Genomic DNA, 18,421 nt, shown 5'->3' with positions numbered 1-18,421 from the left:
AAAAAGGTTAAAGGCAAAACAACATTTGGCCAGCTAAAATCTTCCCAAAACTCTCACACCTAAAAATCTGAATTTCTGCCCTTGGCTAACTTTATTCATCTATTACTTTTTATAGCACAGGATAGATCACGAATTAGTACTGGTAATCACATATTCTTAAGGTTCCCCCACAAACCCAAAATTCTATGAAAATTCAGTAAAACATAGCAATTTTCTTTAGAGTAGAAAGAATTCTGTACTTGGAATCAGAACTCTGTTGGATTAGGTACTGTCTATACCACTTTTTATTTCTGGAACCTTAGACAGGTAACATTGTCTCTCTGAGCAAAGATGAAGTAGTAAATGAATATATTTCAAAGCATGTACTTCAGATTAGAGGAAATTAAAAAGTAGACAAATGGGAATGCAAGGTGCAGAACTTTATTAAACACTATCTAACTTTTTTATTCCATATTCATCTAAACAGCCAGTTGTTTGGGTGACTGTTTTCTATTGGTCATTTTGAAAATGATTAAAGAAGACATAAAAGGTTATCTTTATTGTATTGTTCTACTTGGATAATTTTGGTGATAAATTTCACTCCTTAATTCATTTATTTACTTAGCTAATTTAATTTCCTGTGTGTCTATTTTGTGCCAGGTCCTATGATAAAAATCAGCTATACAATGAGAAGAAACAGCAAAGGTCCTTGTCTCCATGGGGCATAGAATCTAATGGAGCAGATAGATATTAACTAAAATAATCTCACTTATGAATAATTAATTACAAATTGAGTTTTTTTTTTCTCTGAAAGAAAAAGCTACATTCTGAGAGTATTAAAGGGGTAAGAACAGTATCCCTAGTAAAATGACATGCTAAGATCTGAATTATGAATGGGAGAAACAGACCAGCTTGTGTAAAGATGCTGGGGCACAGAGTAACATGGGGAATTCAGGTAACTAAAGGAAAACCCATATGACTAGACCTAGATGACTCATATGGAGAGTAAGTTGGAAAGTGGTATAAGATAATGCTTAGAAAATGGGTGGGAACCAGACCGTGCATTGCTCTGTAGACTACTTTAAGGATCCTATTAAGTGGGGTTCAGTGTCATAATCAGGTGATCAGAATTAGGCTTTCAAAGGGTCGTTGTAAATGTAGATGAAAAGATTATAGGAGGACTAAAGAGAATAAGAGGAGACAGTAAACTATAATAATAATCTAGATGAGAAATGGTTGTTGGGATCAGGATGGTATCTTCTGAGATAGAAGAAAATGGATAGCTTTGAAATATTTTAGGTAAAAAAATATATTTAGGTAAAACTGATGGAACTTGGTAATGGATAAGGGATGAGAAATGAGAAAGTGGTGTCATGAGTAAGGATGACTTATAGGAATTTTGTCTTGGTAACTGGATATTGAATAGAGACACTTTCTGAAGTAGAATGTAGATACCTTTTTTTTTTTTAATATATTTTTATTGACAAATCTTCACACACATATGGTCTATACATGATGTACAATCAGTGGCTCACAATATCATCACATAGTTGTGTATTCATCAGCATGATTATTTTTAGAACATTCATATCACTCCAGAAAAAGAAATAAAAAGAGAAAAGAAAAAACTCATATATCCCATACCTCTTACCCCTTCCTTTCATTGACCACTAGTATTTCAATCTACCCAATTCATTTTATCCCTTATCCCCCTATTATTTATTTATTTATTTATTTATTTATTTATTTATTTATTATCCATATTTTTACACTCATCTATCCATACCCTGGATAAAAGGAGCATCAGGCACTTCCCTCCACCCACTCCAATACACCATAAACTAAAAAGGGATCTCTATATAATGCATAAGAATAACCTCCAGGATAACCTCTCAACTCTGAAATCTCTCAACCACTGAAACTTTATTTTATCTCATTTCTTTCTTCCCCCTTTTCGTCAAGAAGGTTTTCTCAATCCCATGACGCTGGGTCCCAGCTCATCCCAGGAGTTCTGTTTCATGTTGCCAGGGAAATTTAACACCCCGGGAGTGTAGACATCTTTTTAAATTATTATTAATATTTTCATTATAACTACTTTGGGCAGGCTTGACCTATTTTGTGAGAAAACAAAGTCATGACAAACAAGGAAGCAAAATAGTAACATTAAGCAATTCATGGAAGCTGCCCATGAGGAAGATTAGTTTTGGTGTCTCCTAGGCTAGGGTTCCTTACTTTTATAATGATCAGTAAATAAAACAGGAAAGACATGTCTAAGATAAGATATATACACAGAAAGGATCAAAGCAGCCCCTATACTTTGGCCTAGAACTGTTCTGTAAACTTATATGTCTAAGCTCTGAAGAGGAGCATTTGCATAGGTCACGCTGCAAAGACTGGGAAAGATGTTTTCTTTTTTTCCTCCTGGTTTTGGTTTGCTTAAGCTGCCAAAATGCAATACACCAGAAATGGAATGGCTTTTAAGAAGGAAATTTATTTCATTACAAATGTACAGTTCTAGGGCAGGCCACAATGGCATAGCAATCGGAGTTCTCGCCTGCCATGCCAGAGACCCAGGTTCAATTCCCAGTGCCTGCCCATGAAGAAAAAAAAATAAATTACAATTCTAAGATCATAGAAATGTCCAAACTAAGGCATCCAGAGAAAGATACCTTAATCCCAAAGAAAGGCTGACGTCTGTCACATGGGAAGACCTATGGCTGACATCTGCTGATCCTTGTTCCCAGTTCCATTGTTTCCTGCTCCTGATGCCAGTGGTTTCTTGTCTAAGCATCTGTGGTCTTCACTTAGCTCCTCTGGGACGCAACTCTAGATTCTGGCTTGCTTCACATCTCATGGGAGGGCACATGGTGATGTCTGCTGGGCTCTGCCCATATCTCGGCAGCTGCTCTCTCTGTTGGCACTCCAAGAATCTCCAAATATCCATGTCTCTGTCAGCTCTGAAGCAACTGTTTTTCAAGTGTCTGCATCTGAGGTTTCTCAAAAATGTTTCCCTTTTAAAGGACTCTAATAAACTAATCAAGTCCCATCTTATGTGGGTGGAGTCACATCTCCAACTAGTCAAAAGACCACACCGCGTTTGGGTGTGTCACATCTCCACAGAAGTAATCTAACCAAAAGGGGAGTGTCACGTCTTGTTTTCATTTGCTAAAGCTGCTATACCAAAAATGGAATAGCTTTTATTATTATTATTATTTTTTATACATGGGCAGGCACTGGGAATCGAACCTGGGTCCTCTGGCATGGCAGGCAAGCATTCTTGCCTGCTGAGCTACCATGGCCCACCCACCAAAAATGGAATAGCTTTTGAAAAGGAAATTTATTAAGTTGCAGGTTTACAGTTCTAAGACTGTGAAAATGTCCAAAATTATGTACCAACAAGAGGTTACCTTAACTCAGGAAAGGTTGATGCCATCCAGAACACCTCTGTCAATTGGGAAAAGCTTGGGTGTTTGGATTCTGAACATCTCTGTCAGCTGGGAAGGAATATGGCGACGTCTGCTAGCTTTCTGTCCTGGCTTCTTGTTTCATAAAGACTCCCCAAGGATATTTTCCTTCTGCATCTCCAAAAGTCTCTGGCTGTGTGGGCTCTGTCAGCACTGAACCTTTTTCCAAAATTGTTCCCTCTTAAAGAACTCCAGTAAACAATCCCACCTTGAATGAGTGAAGACATATCTCCATGTAAACAACCTAATCAGCAGATTCCATTCACAATTGGGTGGGTCACATCTCCATGGAAACAACTTAATAAAATAAAATCCCACCCAGTATTATTGAATAAGGATTGGGGTATGCAGCAGTTTCAAACTGGCATGCATCTCCATGGAAATGACCCAAAGTTTCCCATCCTAAATAGGTCAGGCCCCATAAAATAAGATCAGGATTAAAACATGGCTTTCCTGTGGTGGTACATACCGACACACCCCTCTTTTTTTTTTTAGCTCCTGGCATTCAAGGGAAACTGTCTTAACACTAATGACACTACTAGCTGGATACTCGTATAAGGAACAAATGCCTCAGAGTCTGAATTTCAAAGATAACACATTAAAATGTCAAAATGTCCAGGTTACAAAACATGCAAAGAAATAGGGTGTGATAGCCTGAGCAAAGGAGAAAATCAAGATATAAACCATTAATAAGGGGAACATACCAGACAGTTTTGATGCTCAAAGAGTTAAAGGAAAACATTAACAAAGAACAAAAGAAAGTCAAGAATAAAAGCTTAACTTAAAGAGACTATATTAGTAAGATGGGAATTCTGAAAAGGATACAAAGCTGAAGACTACAATAACAGAAATTTATTCTTTAAGGTCTGCCAAGGCCTTTTCATTAGAGTTAACATCCCATCCCTGTTGTTGAATTGCACAACAGAAAAGGAGTGGGGATAGGAGAAGGCCTGAGGATGGCCTCTTAGCCTGTGTTTGTGATTTCCCAAAGAAGTAGTTGTGGGTAGGTGAAGGGTAGGCAGTGTCACTTAACAGGTATCTGTGGTTTTTCTAAAAAAAGTCTCAGTTTATAAGATAGATCCCAGCTTTCCTTTTTGTTTCTTTGTATGCCACATAACAGGTATCTGTGATTTCTGTAATAGAGTCTCAGTCTATAAGATAGCAGACTACAGATTTTCTTTTTTTTTTTTTTTTTTTTTTTTACATTTTTTACTTAATTATTGAATGCCATTTCAGGTTATATTTTTCTCTGATTGTCTAGGCCTAATATGGTACCTAGTATTAATATAATCAGCATGTGACCCAGAAGGCTCTCTAAGATCTCAGAAATCAGGGTTGGCTGTTTTATTGTCTTAAAATATCTGTGGGGAAGTTTGTATTTACAACCCCTCGCCTCCCCTACCTCGCCCCATGCTATAATTGTACTGCATTTGTTTTTAGGAAGCTTACATGTTAGTGATTTTTTTTTAACTTTCTTCATAAAATGCATAAAATACATGTTTTCCTCTATCTCCTATGTTACTCATATTAACTCCTTTCAATAGGAAATTTTTTTCTAGCTCCCTGATATTGCCAAGGTAGAATGGGTACTGACATATACTATGTTTTAGTAATTCTATCAGAGCAAATGGTAGCAGTGAATCTCATCTTTACTTTGCATTTCCCTTTCTCTTTTGCTCTTCTTTTTCTCCTTTTCTGTTTTCTTCTATCCCCTCTGCCTTTTTATTGATTTATGCCTCCTTATTTACCTTCCCTTTTATTCTCTGTATTCTTTTTCTCTTTTTGATATTTCTTTTGATATAACTTTCTCCTTTTTTTTCTTTTTTATTCTTCTATCTGCTTGCCACTTTTCTTTTTCTTCTTTTTTTTCCTGATCTCCTCAGGTAACTGAAATAGCAAGAAGCACATTGGTCCTAGACCTTCATCCCAGACCTAGCATTTTGCCTATCTAGTTTGAACATGTCTCTATGATTTTTCCAAACCTCACTTTTCTCATCAGTAAATTGAATGTGATAATAACCTACTTTGTTTATCTTACAGGATTCCTCTTTGTATCAAATGAGATGAGAGGCAGTGCAGGCAGAAAGTGTGGGATCTAAGTTATAGAGACCAGGGTTTAGAACCCATTTCCACCAACAATAGGTGTGTGGCTTTGGAAAAGTTATGGACCCTCTCTAAGCCTATTTCCTCATTTATGAAATGGGGATAATATCATGTGAAGATTAGAAGTAATACATGCAAATCTCCTTATACTGTGCCTGGCATATAGTGGGTGCTCAAAATATAATAGCCAATATTAAATATCCAAAATTAATACAATCATATTAAGTAGAGGCACTTTGGCAATCACATACTACACAAATATATGGTCTTCATTACAGCTACTTAATTTTGTTTTGTTGTTTAATTTCATTCTTCATACATATGTTACAAAATGTTTTTCCTGCTTTTATCCTCTTCCTTATTTCTTTTCTACTTCCATTATTTTTTCTCATTGTAAGTTTTATATCTCCTTTAATTTCTCAGGTTCGTTTTTATAATCAATTATATCTCTTCCTCCTCTGTTGACCTCTTCTACCAACACATACAAAAAGACCTCATACATTTTTTTTTCTCTTTCAAACCACCATACTTGTTTGAAGCCATGTTTCAGAAGGGAAAATGCATACATCATTAGAAAATATATTTCTCCTACAGATGAAAATAAATTAGAAATTGATAACTATTTTGAAAATTAGGCTAATTCAAGATATTTTAAATAGCTTGTTTTCACTTAAATTTATTTTTATTTTTTAGGGAGATTTCACACAAATGGAATCCTAAACAAATAGGAGAACACCTTCTACTGAAATCGTAAGTGTCAAAAGTAGCATTTTTGGGGGGGAGTTTACATTAGCTTTTTTTTTTTAACATGAACAGGCACCAGGAAACGAACCCAGTTCTCCAGCATGGCAGGCTAGAACATTGCCTGCTGAGCCACTGTGGCCCGCCCTACATTAATTTTTTTTTTCTTTGTTTCTTTTTTTTTACATGGGCAGGCACCAGGAATCGAACCCAGGTCCTCTGGCATAGCAGGCGAGCATTCTTGCCTGCTGAGCCACTGTGGCTCATTAATTTTTATAGTGTTCAAACTAAAAACAAACAAACAAACAAAAATAAAGAACTTCATTAAGTAAATGTAGTGAAGAAATTATAAGTAAAATGTTTGTGGAAGTAAAATTTCAAAGGACAAAATAACCGAATTTAGGAATCAGATCTTGAAGTATCTATCATCTTTAAAAATATATATTAGAATTTTCATAGTCTGGAACCATAACCTAATTTTTTCTTGTGTTCATATGAAGTTAGTAAAGGTCTTCAATTTTTTTAACCTGAATTTCCAGAAAAACACTTTTTTGTATTAAACAGAGATACAAATGTATTTATATGGTGATGAGCAATCCCAGACCTTAGTATCATTAAAATGTACTTCTGTAGGCACTTAGTGATTTTATAATAATGACTATTTTTGTAGATTAGAATTTTACTTTTCACTTTTTAATTTTTTAAAGATTGTGCCTTCTTGCCTCCATAGTACCAGTTGACTAGTCTGAACTCAGTCTTAGGTGGTTTCCCTTGTATGTAGTAGATTTTTTTTTTCTCTTGCCATTTTCAGGATTTTCTGCTTCTCTTCAACATTTGACAGACTGATTAGTGTGTGTCTTGGGGAAGGTCTATTTGATTTGTTCTATCTGGAGTTCGTTGGGCTTCTTTGATTTGCTTATTTATGTCCTTTATAAGGGTTGGGAAGTTTTCCCCCATAATATCCTCAGCTAATCTTCCTAACACTTTACTCTTCTCTTCTCCTGGGACACCAGTAATTCTTGTATTTCTGTGCTTTATTTTGTCCATCATTTCCCTGATATCCAATTCAAATTTTTCAATCTTTTTTGCCATTTGCTGTTTTGGGTGTTCAAAATCAGTTGTCCTACCCTCTTGTTCACTTATTCTTTCTTCTGCCTCTTCATATCTGCTGTTAAATGTCTCTAGTATATTTCTGATTCGGTCTATGCCATCTTTAATCTCTGTGATATCTATTTTTCTATTTATTCTTTCAAATTCCTCTTTTTGCTCTTCTAGTGTCTTCTTGGTTTCCTTTATGTCATTAGTCATCCCATTTATTTTATTTAGTAGAGTTATATGAAGATCTTTAGTTGTTCCAAAGTCTGTATCTCCTCCAGTGTTTTAATTTGGTCATTCTACTGAGCTGTATCTGTCTGCCTCTTCATACGGTTAGTGATCTTCTGTTATCTTTGTGGCATACAAGTATCTTATAGGGTTATTTTGGAAGTTGATTTCCTTCAGTAGTTTAAAGCTTTGTATTTGCCGGACAGGTGTGGAGCAGGATGCAGGGTGTGGAGAGGGGCACAACAGTGCGGTGACAGGTTGCAGTGCAGGCATATGCACAAGTCAGGGATGCTACGCTAGTGCCTGTGCATCTGGGGTGCAGGTTGCAGGGTTGTGTAGGTGTGGTGCAGGGTCCATAGGATCGGGGTGCAGCTCAGGCAAGTCTTGGAGCACAGGAGTAGGGTACAGCCTGGGAGACACAGTGGTAGGGTATGATGGGAGGTGGATGGGGCGGCTGAGCCAGTGTTCTGGGGCTGGTATGTAGACAGGATACAGGTGGGCACAAGGAGTGTGTGGGTCATGGGTATCAGGGTGTGGGGTACAGGACACAGAAGTCAGGGCACAAGGAGGACAGGGTGCAGGTATGTCCTTTCACAGGGGGTGTGGTCCAGAGTGTCTGGAGTGTGGATGCATAAGTGTGTAGGGGTGGGGAACAGGTCGTGGAGGTTGCAGGACATGTGTCAGGGGTGGGTGATGACAGATGGGCAGGGCCCTGCCATGGAGTGGGGGTTGGGGTTCATGCTTGTACTGGGTACAGGTTATGTAGCATAGATGCACACGAGAGCACTGCCAGTTGTGGGAAAAGGGCACTTGTGCCGTGGGGTGGCAAGGATGTATACGTGTGTGGGGGAGTGGGGGTCGGGTGCAGGAGTCAAGAGGTCAGTGCACAGATACGTGGGTGCCCTCAGGGAGGATGTCACTGTGCGGGTACGTGGTCTGGGGGGCAGGGCCCTGGTGTGTGTGGATCTCGGGATCAGGGCCCTGGTGTGCATATGTGTAGGGCTCAGGGACAGCCGTGTGGGATTGCACCTGTGTGCACTGGGGGCAGGTGTGGCCCAGATGCGCAGGTCAGCACTTGCCCAGAGCTGACAGAGCTTGGTGTGTGTGGGCACATATATGTGCATGCATCTGGGGAGTCAGGGGTGGCCAGGAAGGGTTGAGCGACTATATGGGCTGGGTGCACATGTGGCCCAGGTATGAAGGTGAGCACCTGCAGTCCAGGTGTTGAGGGTCTGGCCATAGGTGTGCGGTCTCAGGAGGGGCAAGTTGAGACTGTACACTTGCATGGAAGAGGTGGGTTGGACTGGGTCAGGCTTGCTTGCATGTGCAGGTTGAGGGTGTGGGGCTGGGACGCCTGGGGACGGGGAGTTGGCACAGGAGTACTTGGAGCATGGTGGGGGGCAGATGACGGGATTCAGGTGTGTGTGGTATGGGGTGAGTTGCGGGTTGTGGGAGGGGTTGGCGTGTGTGAGGGTAGCACTGTTTGACTTAGTTCTTTGTCTCCCTCTCCCTGTCTGTGCACTCCTGAGGGCTTCTGGCCTCCATTTGGAAAGCAGCATGTTAGGCTGTTTGCACCAGCTGGATGGTCTCTGGTTCCTTGCATCTCAATTCTTCTGCTTTTTCAACCAGGACTTCCCTATGTGGTGTAGAAGACCCTCCTAGATCACTTACCCTGTAATAGCTCTCCCTGTCATTTTTCTGTCACTTCTCCTGTACCATGGAACAAGGGTTATCTCTGCTGATCCTATTCCACCATCTTCCCAGAACTCTCCCAACTTGATACATTTTTTTTTTTTTTTTTTGCATGTGCAGGGTCCAGAACTGAACCCAGGTCTCCGGCATGGCAGGCGAGAACTCTGCCTGCTGAGCCACCATGGCCCGCCTTGATATGACTTTAAATAACTATATTTTGCAGACTTGCGAAGTTTCTGATATCACTATGCCTAAACACTAGTGATAAGAAACAACTTTGCAAAACTATATGATATTGATTTTAATAATAGAAGGGGATTTTACATACCACAGAGGACTGGCTTAGCTAGCTCTACTGGTAGAAAATCTGGGAATAAGTTATGATAATAGACAGAATAATAGTAGAAAAGTATGCTTTTTCTAAATATCACTAAAAAGGCAAATAATGAAATGGATCCTTCATTCTGAGTTTTAAGTATGAAATTTATACTTTCAATTAGATATTTGTAAATAGATTTCCAAACAGTGAATCATAAATGAGCCTACGTTTGACTGGTTGAAAATAAAAATCTATCGTCTTTTCAGGCTGTCCCTGTATAATTATTAATGCTTAATTCCTTAATCTCTAAATGTTGAATAAAGTATCCTGTTATAGGTCTCTAAAATTAGTATCTTTAGTGTATAGGTATTAATAGTTGAAAAACTTTAAAAATCATTCTAGTTGAATATAAATTCTGTTCATATATTAAATAAGATTAAAGCATTTAATATAAGCATCTTTGTTTCATGTATTGATGTTTGTTTTGATTTTTGCAGCCTAACTTATATGGTGGCAATGCCTTTTTATTCAGCAAGCCTTATTGAGACAGTACAGGTAAGCTGTTTTTTTTTTAATTGTCATTTATTTTTAAAGAATTTTTTTAGAATATTCAGTATATTGTGTCTGATTGCATAACAGGAAATTTTAAGACAACAAACTTATAAAAATTTTATTTCACAGAAATCACATGTACATCCAGGACTATACTAGGCACATTGCTGGCATGTATATTTCCACTGAAAACCTGCTTCCTTATTATAGTATTCATTCTTTTTACCCTTTCCATAACTTGCCTTATTCTTCATTCAGATATTACAGAACCCATGACTTGTTTATGACTTGCTCTGAATACAAAGAGTTTATGGTTCTTTTCAGCTTTTTTAAGGCCCTATAGACAACTCCAAAAGTTATGGCTTATCACAGGTTGATAGATTACTGATTACCTGAGCTTAAAACATAATGGATACCATGTATGGTCTGTATGTGTGTGAAGATTTGTCAATACAAATATTTTTTAAAAAACGTAATGGATAATCATCCTAACAGTGAGCAGACACTCCGCATAGATTACCCACAACATTCTTTGTAAATAGGCCTTTCAAAGAACATTTGATACTATAGGTGTGGTAAGTACTACTAAGCCAGAGCAATTTCTTGCTAGCAGTTTCTATTTGTTTTACTATTTCTAACCACATGATGGCACCCAAAGTACATTGAATTAAATGCCACACATTTTCTTGCTATACTCTTGGTACATTTACACTGTAAGGTGAAAGCAGTTCTAATGTCACCTGAGCATAAAATCCAGTTAATTGTTTACCCATTTTCTATGTTCAGCTTTTGCTTTTCTAATTAATCCTTTCCATTTAATTTCTTTTCTGGCCCTATCTTTGTTTTTGTTTTTGTTTTTTGGTGGAGAATGCAGGCATCAATCTCAGCATTGTTGATTTTTTATTCTTTAAAATTTCCATTCTATTAACTTCTTGCTACCCAAATATATTGATAGATATCCTCTTTCATTACATTTGGTATTGTGTTAAATAAATTATATGTGACTTTTGTATGGTGCTATAGAGTTATCATTCTATGACATACACTCACTTTATAGATAAAGAAAAAAAATAACAGGTATTTAATGAAAAACTACTAAGCAGCATAAATTATTGGTGGAAAACAGGTTTTAACTTTAGACAAACCCACATTAGAATCATATTTCTCCACTTTACAAGATTTTAAAGTAGACTTTGGGTGAATTCAATTTAACCTTACTAAATCTTAATTTTATCTTTCATAAAATGGAAATGTTTTAATAACTGAGTTATGCTAATTAAATGTTATTTATGTTATGTGCCCACCTTACTATTTGTTACTTTGGTTTTTTCCCTAAACAAATATCCACTGCTTGTGTTTCCTACTCCATGTTCTACATGGTAGCCCCCTCCTTTTGCCTCTTTTTGACAGTTTTTATAGAACGTACTTTTTTTCCTTCTTAAATGTCTACTTTCTTAAATATCCTCCTCTTTGTTCAGTAACCTCTTTTCTTCTACCATCTCTCCTACTCTTATTATATCCCGACATTCAGTTCTTCACCCTGTCTGCTTTTTATCCTAATCTCATTCCCCTGTAGAACTCATTGACTCACATGATTCATTTTAACCCTAATGGTGATGTGAATGAAATCCATCTTCAGTTCAAACTCATAAAAACAATCCTATCTTCTTCCTCCGAAAATTAGTACCATTTTAAACATCTTTTCCTTTTCCATTGTTGGCACTATTATTATCTATCCCTCTAAATTTTAGATTCAAAACTTTAGTTTTTAGGATTTTAGTTTCTTGATTTTTATGTTTCATTTTTTGTAACAATCATCATGCTTTTCTTAGTTCTAATTTTATAAGATCTGTCTGTTTCTCCCCGTGAGCAGGCCAACATTCTAATCCTTTTTTACCATACTTAACTTATTATATTACATTACCTTCCTTCTTCCTATTTCACTTTCAGTGGTTCTTTGCCTTTCTGGGGAGTTCAAATCCCTTAGAGAATATTCTTTCCCTTGTAATATACATATATTTATACAAATCTACTGTAAAACACCTCTTGAAACCCTTGAATGTGAACTTCCTAATATTCCATTGCCTTCATTGTTCTAATTCTTGTATTTTAAAATCTGTTCTATATACTCAGGCAAGATTAATGTTATTAAGCTGGATTGCTTATATCCCTTTGCTGCTTAAGGATCCATACTGACTCATATTCCTTGAACTCAATTTCATACTTCTTAGCATACTGTTAAATTAAGGGTTTTATTGACTTTACCTTTCCAGCTCATCTTCCATAGCTGCTAAACTTTTTTTTTTTTTAATTCATCAAACATTTATTAAGTGCCAACCTGTGTCAGGCACTGTTTAGATACTAGGGATACAGCAAACAAAACAGATAAAAAATACCCTGCCCTCATGGCACTTATATTTTTGTGGGTCAGAGAAATATCAGCAAGATAAATATAAAGTGTATTAGATGGTAATAAGTGCTAAAGAAAAAAAATAATAAAACAGGTAGGCAAATAGAATGTGCAATATGTAGGAGAGATGGTTCCTACTTTTGATAAGGCTAGGAAAGGCCTTACTGAGAAAGTGATATTTAAGTAAAGGTCTGAGGAAGAGAACTACATGAATATTTAAGAGAAGGACCTTCTAAGGAGAGGGAGCTGCAAGGGCAAAGGACCTGAGGTGGTATAGTATCTTCATGTTTAAGGAGCAGCAAGGAAGCCAGTATAGCTGATGCTAACTAAGCAAGGGGGTTAACAGGAGGAGATGAGGTCTGAGAGGTAAAACTGGGTCAGATCATGTAGGGCATTGTAGATCATTACAGTAATTTGGCCTTTGAGGAATGACGTGCTCTGAGTTTAGTAGACTCTCTTTTTGCTGCTCTGTTAACAGTAAGTAGATTGAAGTAGGGAAATGGAATAATAGGTTTATTGAGCTCATTTTAGTTTTGTGGTTTTAAATATTTATAAACTGAGGACTGCCAAATTTATAATATGTCTAGTTTGGACTTCTTCCCAAGTGTAAGCTCCACTTGAACTTTGCATTGTAGACTTAACATTTCTGAACTCTTGATCTTCTCCCTTAAATTTCTACTCAAGCAATATTTCCCAACTCAGTAAAAATAAATGCTTTTCTTCCAGTTCCTCTGGCCAACAACACTGGGGTCTTCCTTGATTTCTCTCTTTCATACCCTAAATCCTATCCATCAGTAATGCCTACCAGCTGTAATTTCAGGATAAAGGCATCACTGAACCCCTTTTCGTGACCTGCATTGCTGCCTACTAGTCTATACTATATGGGGTATCACAGTAGCTTTTTTGCTGGTCTCTCAGATTACTCCCCTGTCTCCCTATGATTTATTCTCTGTATAGTGGCTAGTTTGTCCCAAATTATATCATGTCCCTTCTTTGCTTAAAAACTACCAGTAATTTCCCATTTCATTCTGAGTAGACTCCAAAGTCTCTCCAGTGAGTCTATAAAGCATGCCATCAACCCCAGCTACCTTTTTAACTTCCTGTCCTACTGTTCTCTTCCGCAGTCATTGCTGCTGTCAAATTGGCCTCTTTGCTTTTCCTTTTCTGTATATCCATAGCTCTATAATTGATATTGCAAATTTGATATATCTATATATATCCTCAAAATAGTAAAATGTAAAATATCAGAGACATTGTAGATGATAATAAGACTAACATTCATTCAGTGCCTACTGGGTGCCAGGCCTTTTCTTACTTAATGCTCACAGCAACTCTGCATTAAAGGGAAGTAGTACTAATCTTATTTTCATAGAATGGTAAACTGATGCTTAGGAGAAGTTAAGTAGCTTTCCCATCCCTTGGTAATGTGACTAGTAAATAATAGAGCCAGAATTCAAACCCAGACTAGTGAATTCTAAGCACTATACTGCCTCCTTGGGCATTATGTAGTTGGTTTTCAAAATGAGCTTTTAGAAGCTCGCTGAGGGTGGGGAATCCAGATATGTCCCCTCCTCTCTTGTGTCTTTTCCTCTCCTGTTTCCCTACCCCAATATAAACAGCTTCCAACTTCACTTTTGTTTTATGAAAATACGACATTTCCATTTGAGAAAAGAATCTAAGGCCTATGTTACATTTGAAGTCTGAAAACTATTGATGTTCCTTCCTTTCGTCAGTACATTAGTATTTAAAAGGAGCCTAGAAGAGTCTTTTTTTGTGTGGCAAGATAGGCAAATGTTAAGTTTTACTTATTTCATCATTTTAATTTCAGAGTGAGATAATTCGAGATAATACTGGAATTTTGGAGTGTGTTAAAGAAGGAATTGGAAGAGTGATAGGCATGGGAGTGCCTCATAGCAAACGACTACTTCCGCTTCTTTCCTTGATCTTCCCTACGGTGCTGCACGGAGTCCTTCATTACATTATCAGCTCGATCATTCAGAAGTTTATCCTACTAATTCTAAAGAAAAAGACTTATAATAGCCACCTAGCTGAGAGCACTAGCCCCATGCAGAGTATGTTGGATGCTTATTTTCCTGAACTGATTGCTAACTTTGCTGCCAGTCTTTGCTCTGACATTATACTTTACCCATTGGAAACAGTTTTGCACCGCCTTCACATTCAAGGAACACGCACAATAATTGACAATACAGACCTGGGCTATGAAGTGCTTCCAATTAATACACAGTATGAGGGAATGAGAGACTGTATCAATACAATCAGGCAAGAGGAAGGAATGCTTGGTTTTTATAAAGGGTTTGGTGCTGTTATAATACAGTACACACTGCATGCAGCTGTTTTACAGATTACCAAAATTATTTACTCTACCCTTCTTCAAAATAGCTTTTGAGATTTAGGTTCCATCACTAGTTAATCCAGGAGGCATAACCTACTTTGTTATAAAATCATGAAGGATAAAAGTAAAATACTAGAAGGAAATGAATCAGAAAGTAAAACTGGTAGAAAAAGCTGATGCTTATTATATTAATACTATTCATTTTTTTAAGGCATGGGTATATATTTTGGATCAAATTATTCCTAATTTGAAAACTCACCAAAAATAATACTCATACGAATTAAATTCTAGCTTGTGTAGCACTCATGCTGAACTGAACAGTAAATATCCTGGGCAGAAGCAAAGCTTTATCATCAAATATAAAACAAAATTGCATAGAGCTGACCTTGATATTTGTTACATAATTCTATCACCTTCTAGATTGGCATTGGTATATCATCCTAAATACACTGTACAATATCAGCAGGTCATAGTTTGCCTTTAAGCAAATTATGTCATCAATGAAAAACACTGGAAGGATTAGATTTGACAATCTGTAAGTGGGAGTTTTAAATAGCATTACCCGTAAATAACTATTTTTAATGGCTATATATGTACTATATAAAGACATTTATATACACATATATACTTGGTATTTCCTTCATCCCTACAGGTTCTCTACTCTTATATCAGCTTATTGCATAAAATGAAGTCATGCACTTCTGCTTGAATATCACCAAAAATAAAACATTAAAAGCCAAGGTACCCAAATGATGTAAATTAAATATAGCATAATTACCAACATGCAAACCCAGTGTTTCAGTGTTAGCAATTTAAAATTTGTCAGATGTTTATAAAGTTCAGTTTGCTTAGCTAGTCGTGTGAACTATCAGGTTATTTTTAGAACCACCCTTCAGATAGATAGAATATAAAATAATCATGACAACTATTGCTGTTTCCACATTGACAAATTGTGTACTAAAAGGAACCTCACTTGCCTTTCATTTCTGAATGACTTGTCTTAAAGGAGACAAAATTAAAATTCACTTGGGAATTTGTATCTCTTGCCTTACATATAGTCATCATTAAATAATGGCTCTAATTTTTAATTTCCTTTCAGTTTTTTCTTAAAGTTTAGTTCTCAGAACTATATATACATAAAGGAAAAAGCAAGATTGTTCTTGTTGCCTTTTATTTAACTCATTTGGATGAATACTGAAGAAAAGATACAAACCTTAAAGGGAGTTTGGCCCATGTTCTTTATGAATTCCATGAAGAAAAAAAATGTACATTTTAACAAAAAGCAAAAAAAATGCTGAATCAGTTTAATAAAAGTTTTGCCCGTTTCTAATATAATTTGATAGGCTAGGGCTTTTGCATAGTAAAATGATGTGCATTTGATCCATCATTAATTATTATAAAGTTTCATTTCCTCGTGGAAATACACGTTTTTCATACACTAAAAACTGAAAAACCTTTCATTTTATTGTCGTCAAAGGAGGTAGTTTCAGACAAGAGTAAACTTCAGAAAATTGCAAGTTAGTTGAATTCTAGAATAGAATCTGAATGGAATCAAGAAGTTAGTTACTAGTGAAAATCTGTTAGATTCTTTGTACAGCTAAAAATTAGATATTTCAAGATTATTATTTGAGGATAGAGTGAGAATGCACTTATAAACATTTGTTTCTTTATGGAATAATTAAGACTGATGGGCTGAACCCCACACAAGTAAGTAAGGTTGTTCTTATTTTCGGTCTCCCTGGTGAGAGAGAATACGAATTAACATTAAAATCGAAAGTGGTAAGTAAAATACTAATTTTTACTGCCATTCAAATTAGTTGAACATAAATATCTTAAAAATTAAACACATAAATTCTGGCAAAATATGTTAAGCTGATTTTAGAAAGGAGTGAGTGCAAATTACGGTTGGAGACATTCTTTTTTTTAGAATGACTATTTTTCTTTAATGTATCAGTGCCAAAATCAAATATCATTTCACTAAATTTAAGGTAACAATAACTCAGAATAATATTTTTTCTAATTCAGTATGATTAATTGTATTGTGAATAAGATTCTGTATTCTTACATAGGCCAGGTTTTGGCTATGGATGGACATGGAGTTTGATAGGCATGCCTTATATTGTAGAGTTTCTTGAGTCAAATAGTCTTTGAAGACATTGAATTAAAAGCTGAAAATTCTGGTAAATATTAACCTGCTACTTTAAGTGGACTTAAGAACTGATTTACAAATCCGGTGACTATAGACTTTTTCTCTTGAGATAATCTTCTGTTATATTTTATGATATATATCCTTGAAAAATAACCCATAGCTTAAAAATGTCATTTGAGCCTCCAGAGTTCCAGCATTGGATGTTATATATATATGGAATAACAAAAACAGGTTAATTTCAAAATGGCTGTGGATTGAGGAACTTGATACCTTAGCCTGTTTTCAGAAATAAATAAAACTGGAGAGGTAAGAGATTTTAATTATTTTTGAAGATGTACCTGACTACTCACTGTTTTAGCACTGGCTTTGTTATAACTGTAAAATGTTTTCACTTTACGGATTGGATGCAAATGCTTCAATATTTCTGCCCATGCATTCATACATTTGTTCAGAAAACAAAAAACCTCTGCTTTGACATTTTAGTTTATTAGTTTAGATTGGGAAGTTACATTATGGTGGAGGTTGTTTGTCCTCATTTTGCTTATTTAATCCTTTGGAACAGAAAAGACTACCATGCCAGCTCTGGAAGTTATAGCCAGATTTGAATTCTTTTCCAAACTTATATAAGCAAATAAAATCCCGTGGTAACAGTTCACATTGTATTGGATTAAGTGAAACTTAACTTTGACACTTCTGCTTTCTCTTCTCATTCATATGGTTGCATATTATCTTGCCCTCTCTCCCTCCCTCCCTTCCTCTCTCCCTCTCCCGCGTGTGTGTGTATGTGTGTGTGTGTGTGTGTGTAATATAAATTGAATGTTTAAAGTCCTACTTTGGAGTAATTGAGTATCATTGATATGGTACCAAGTTGTATAGCAGAGTAACGAATAATTGTGATTTGATAATGAATCTTACACAATATTATCTCAGCTAGAAGGGGTGATTTGTCTGTATATATATTTTTTTTAAGTTGTTTTTGTCTCATGTGTATTTTAGATGTTTTGGGGGAAATTCTGTCATGTGGCAAAGTTCAATAAAATGTTGAAATAAAACCATTCTTTTTTTCTTTTATTGATCCTAAAGAACTACTATTGACCCCTGTGGTAAAAGCTGAGGTAGGTAAAAATGAAGATCAAATAAAATATATATGTAAAGTGAAAATTATTTGCCTAGCATTAAAAAAAAATCCTTTTCTAAGGATTTCTAAGGATAAATGATGTAACTGTGATGTGACTCACACTTACACATTGCTATATTTGGTCCTTCCAATAGCCCTATGACATTTTTTGAGATTTTTGGGGTGGTGCTATTCGGCTAAGGAAGAAATAGATACAGA

At 36.2% G+C, this 18,421-nt stretch overlaps 1 protein-coding gene across 4 annotated transcripts in view; it reads left to right on the top strand.

The window, feature by feature from the left end:
* SLC25A46 (solute carrier family 25 member 46) overlaps positions 1-18,421 on the top strand; it is a 198,499-nt gene that overhangs the window by 169,675 nt on the left and 10,403 nt on the right. For all 4 annotated transcript variants that reach the window (XM_077139006.1, XM_077139003.1, XM_077139004.1 and 1 more), the window contains exons 7-9: positions 6,240-6,296; positions 10,119-10,176; positions 14,412-18,200. In XM_077139006.1, the coding sequence (XP_076995121.1) occupies positions 6,240-6,296; positions 10,119-10,176; positions 14,412-14,990 (694 nt within the window). In that variant the 3' untranslated portion in view covers positions 14,991-18,200. The remainder of the gene's footprint in view (positions 1-6,239; positions 6,297-10,118; positions 10,177-14,411; positions 18,201-18,421) is intronic.

This window comes from Tamandua tetradactyla, chromosome 21, assembly GCF_023851605.1.
Source record: "Tamandua tetradactyla isolate mTamTet1 chromosome 21, mTamTet1.pri, whole genome shotgun sequence".
Classification (NCBI taxonomy): domain Eukaryota; kingdom Metazoa; phylum Chordata; class Mammalia; order Pilosa; family Myrmecophagidae; genus Tamandua; species Tamandua tetradactyla.
This window is presented reverse-complemented; position numbering and strand designations above follow the sequence as displayed.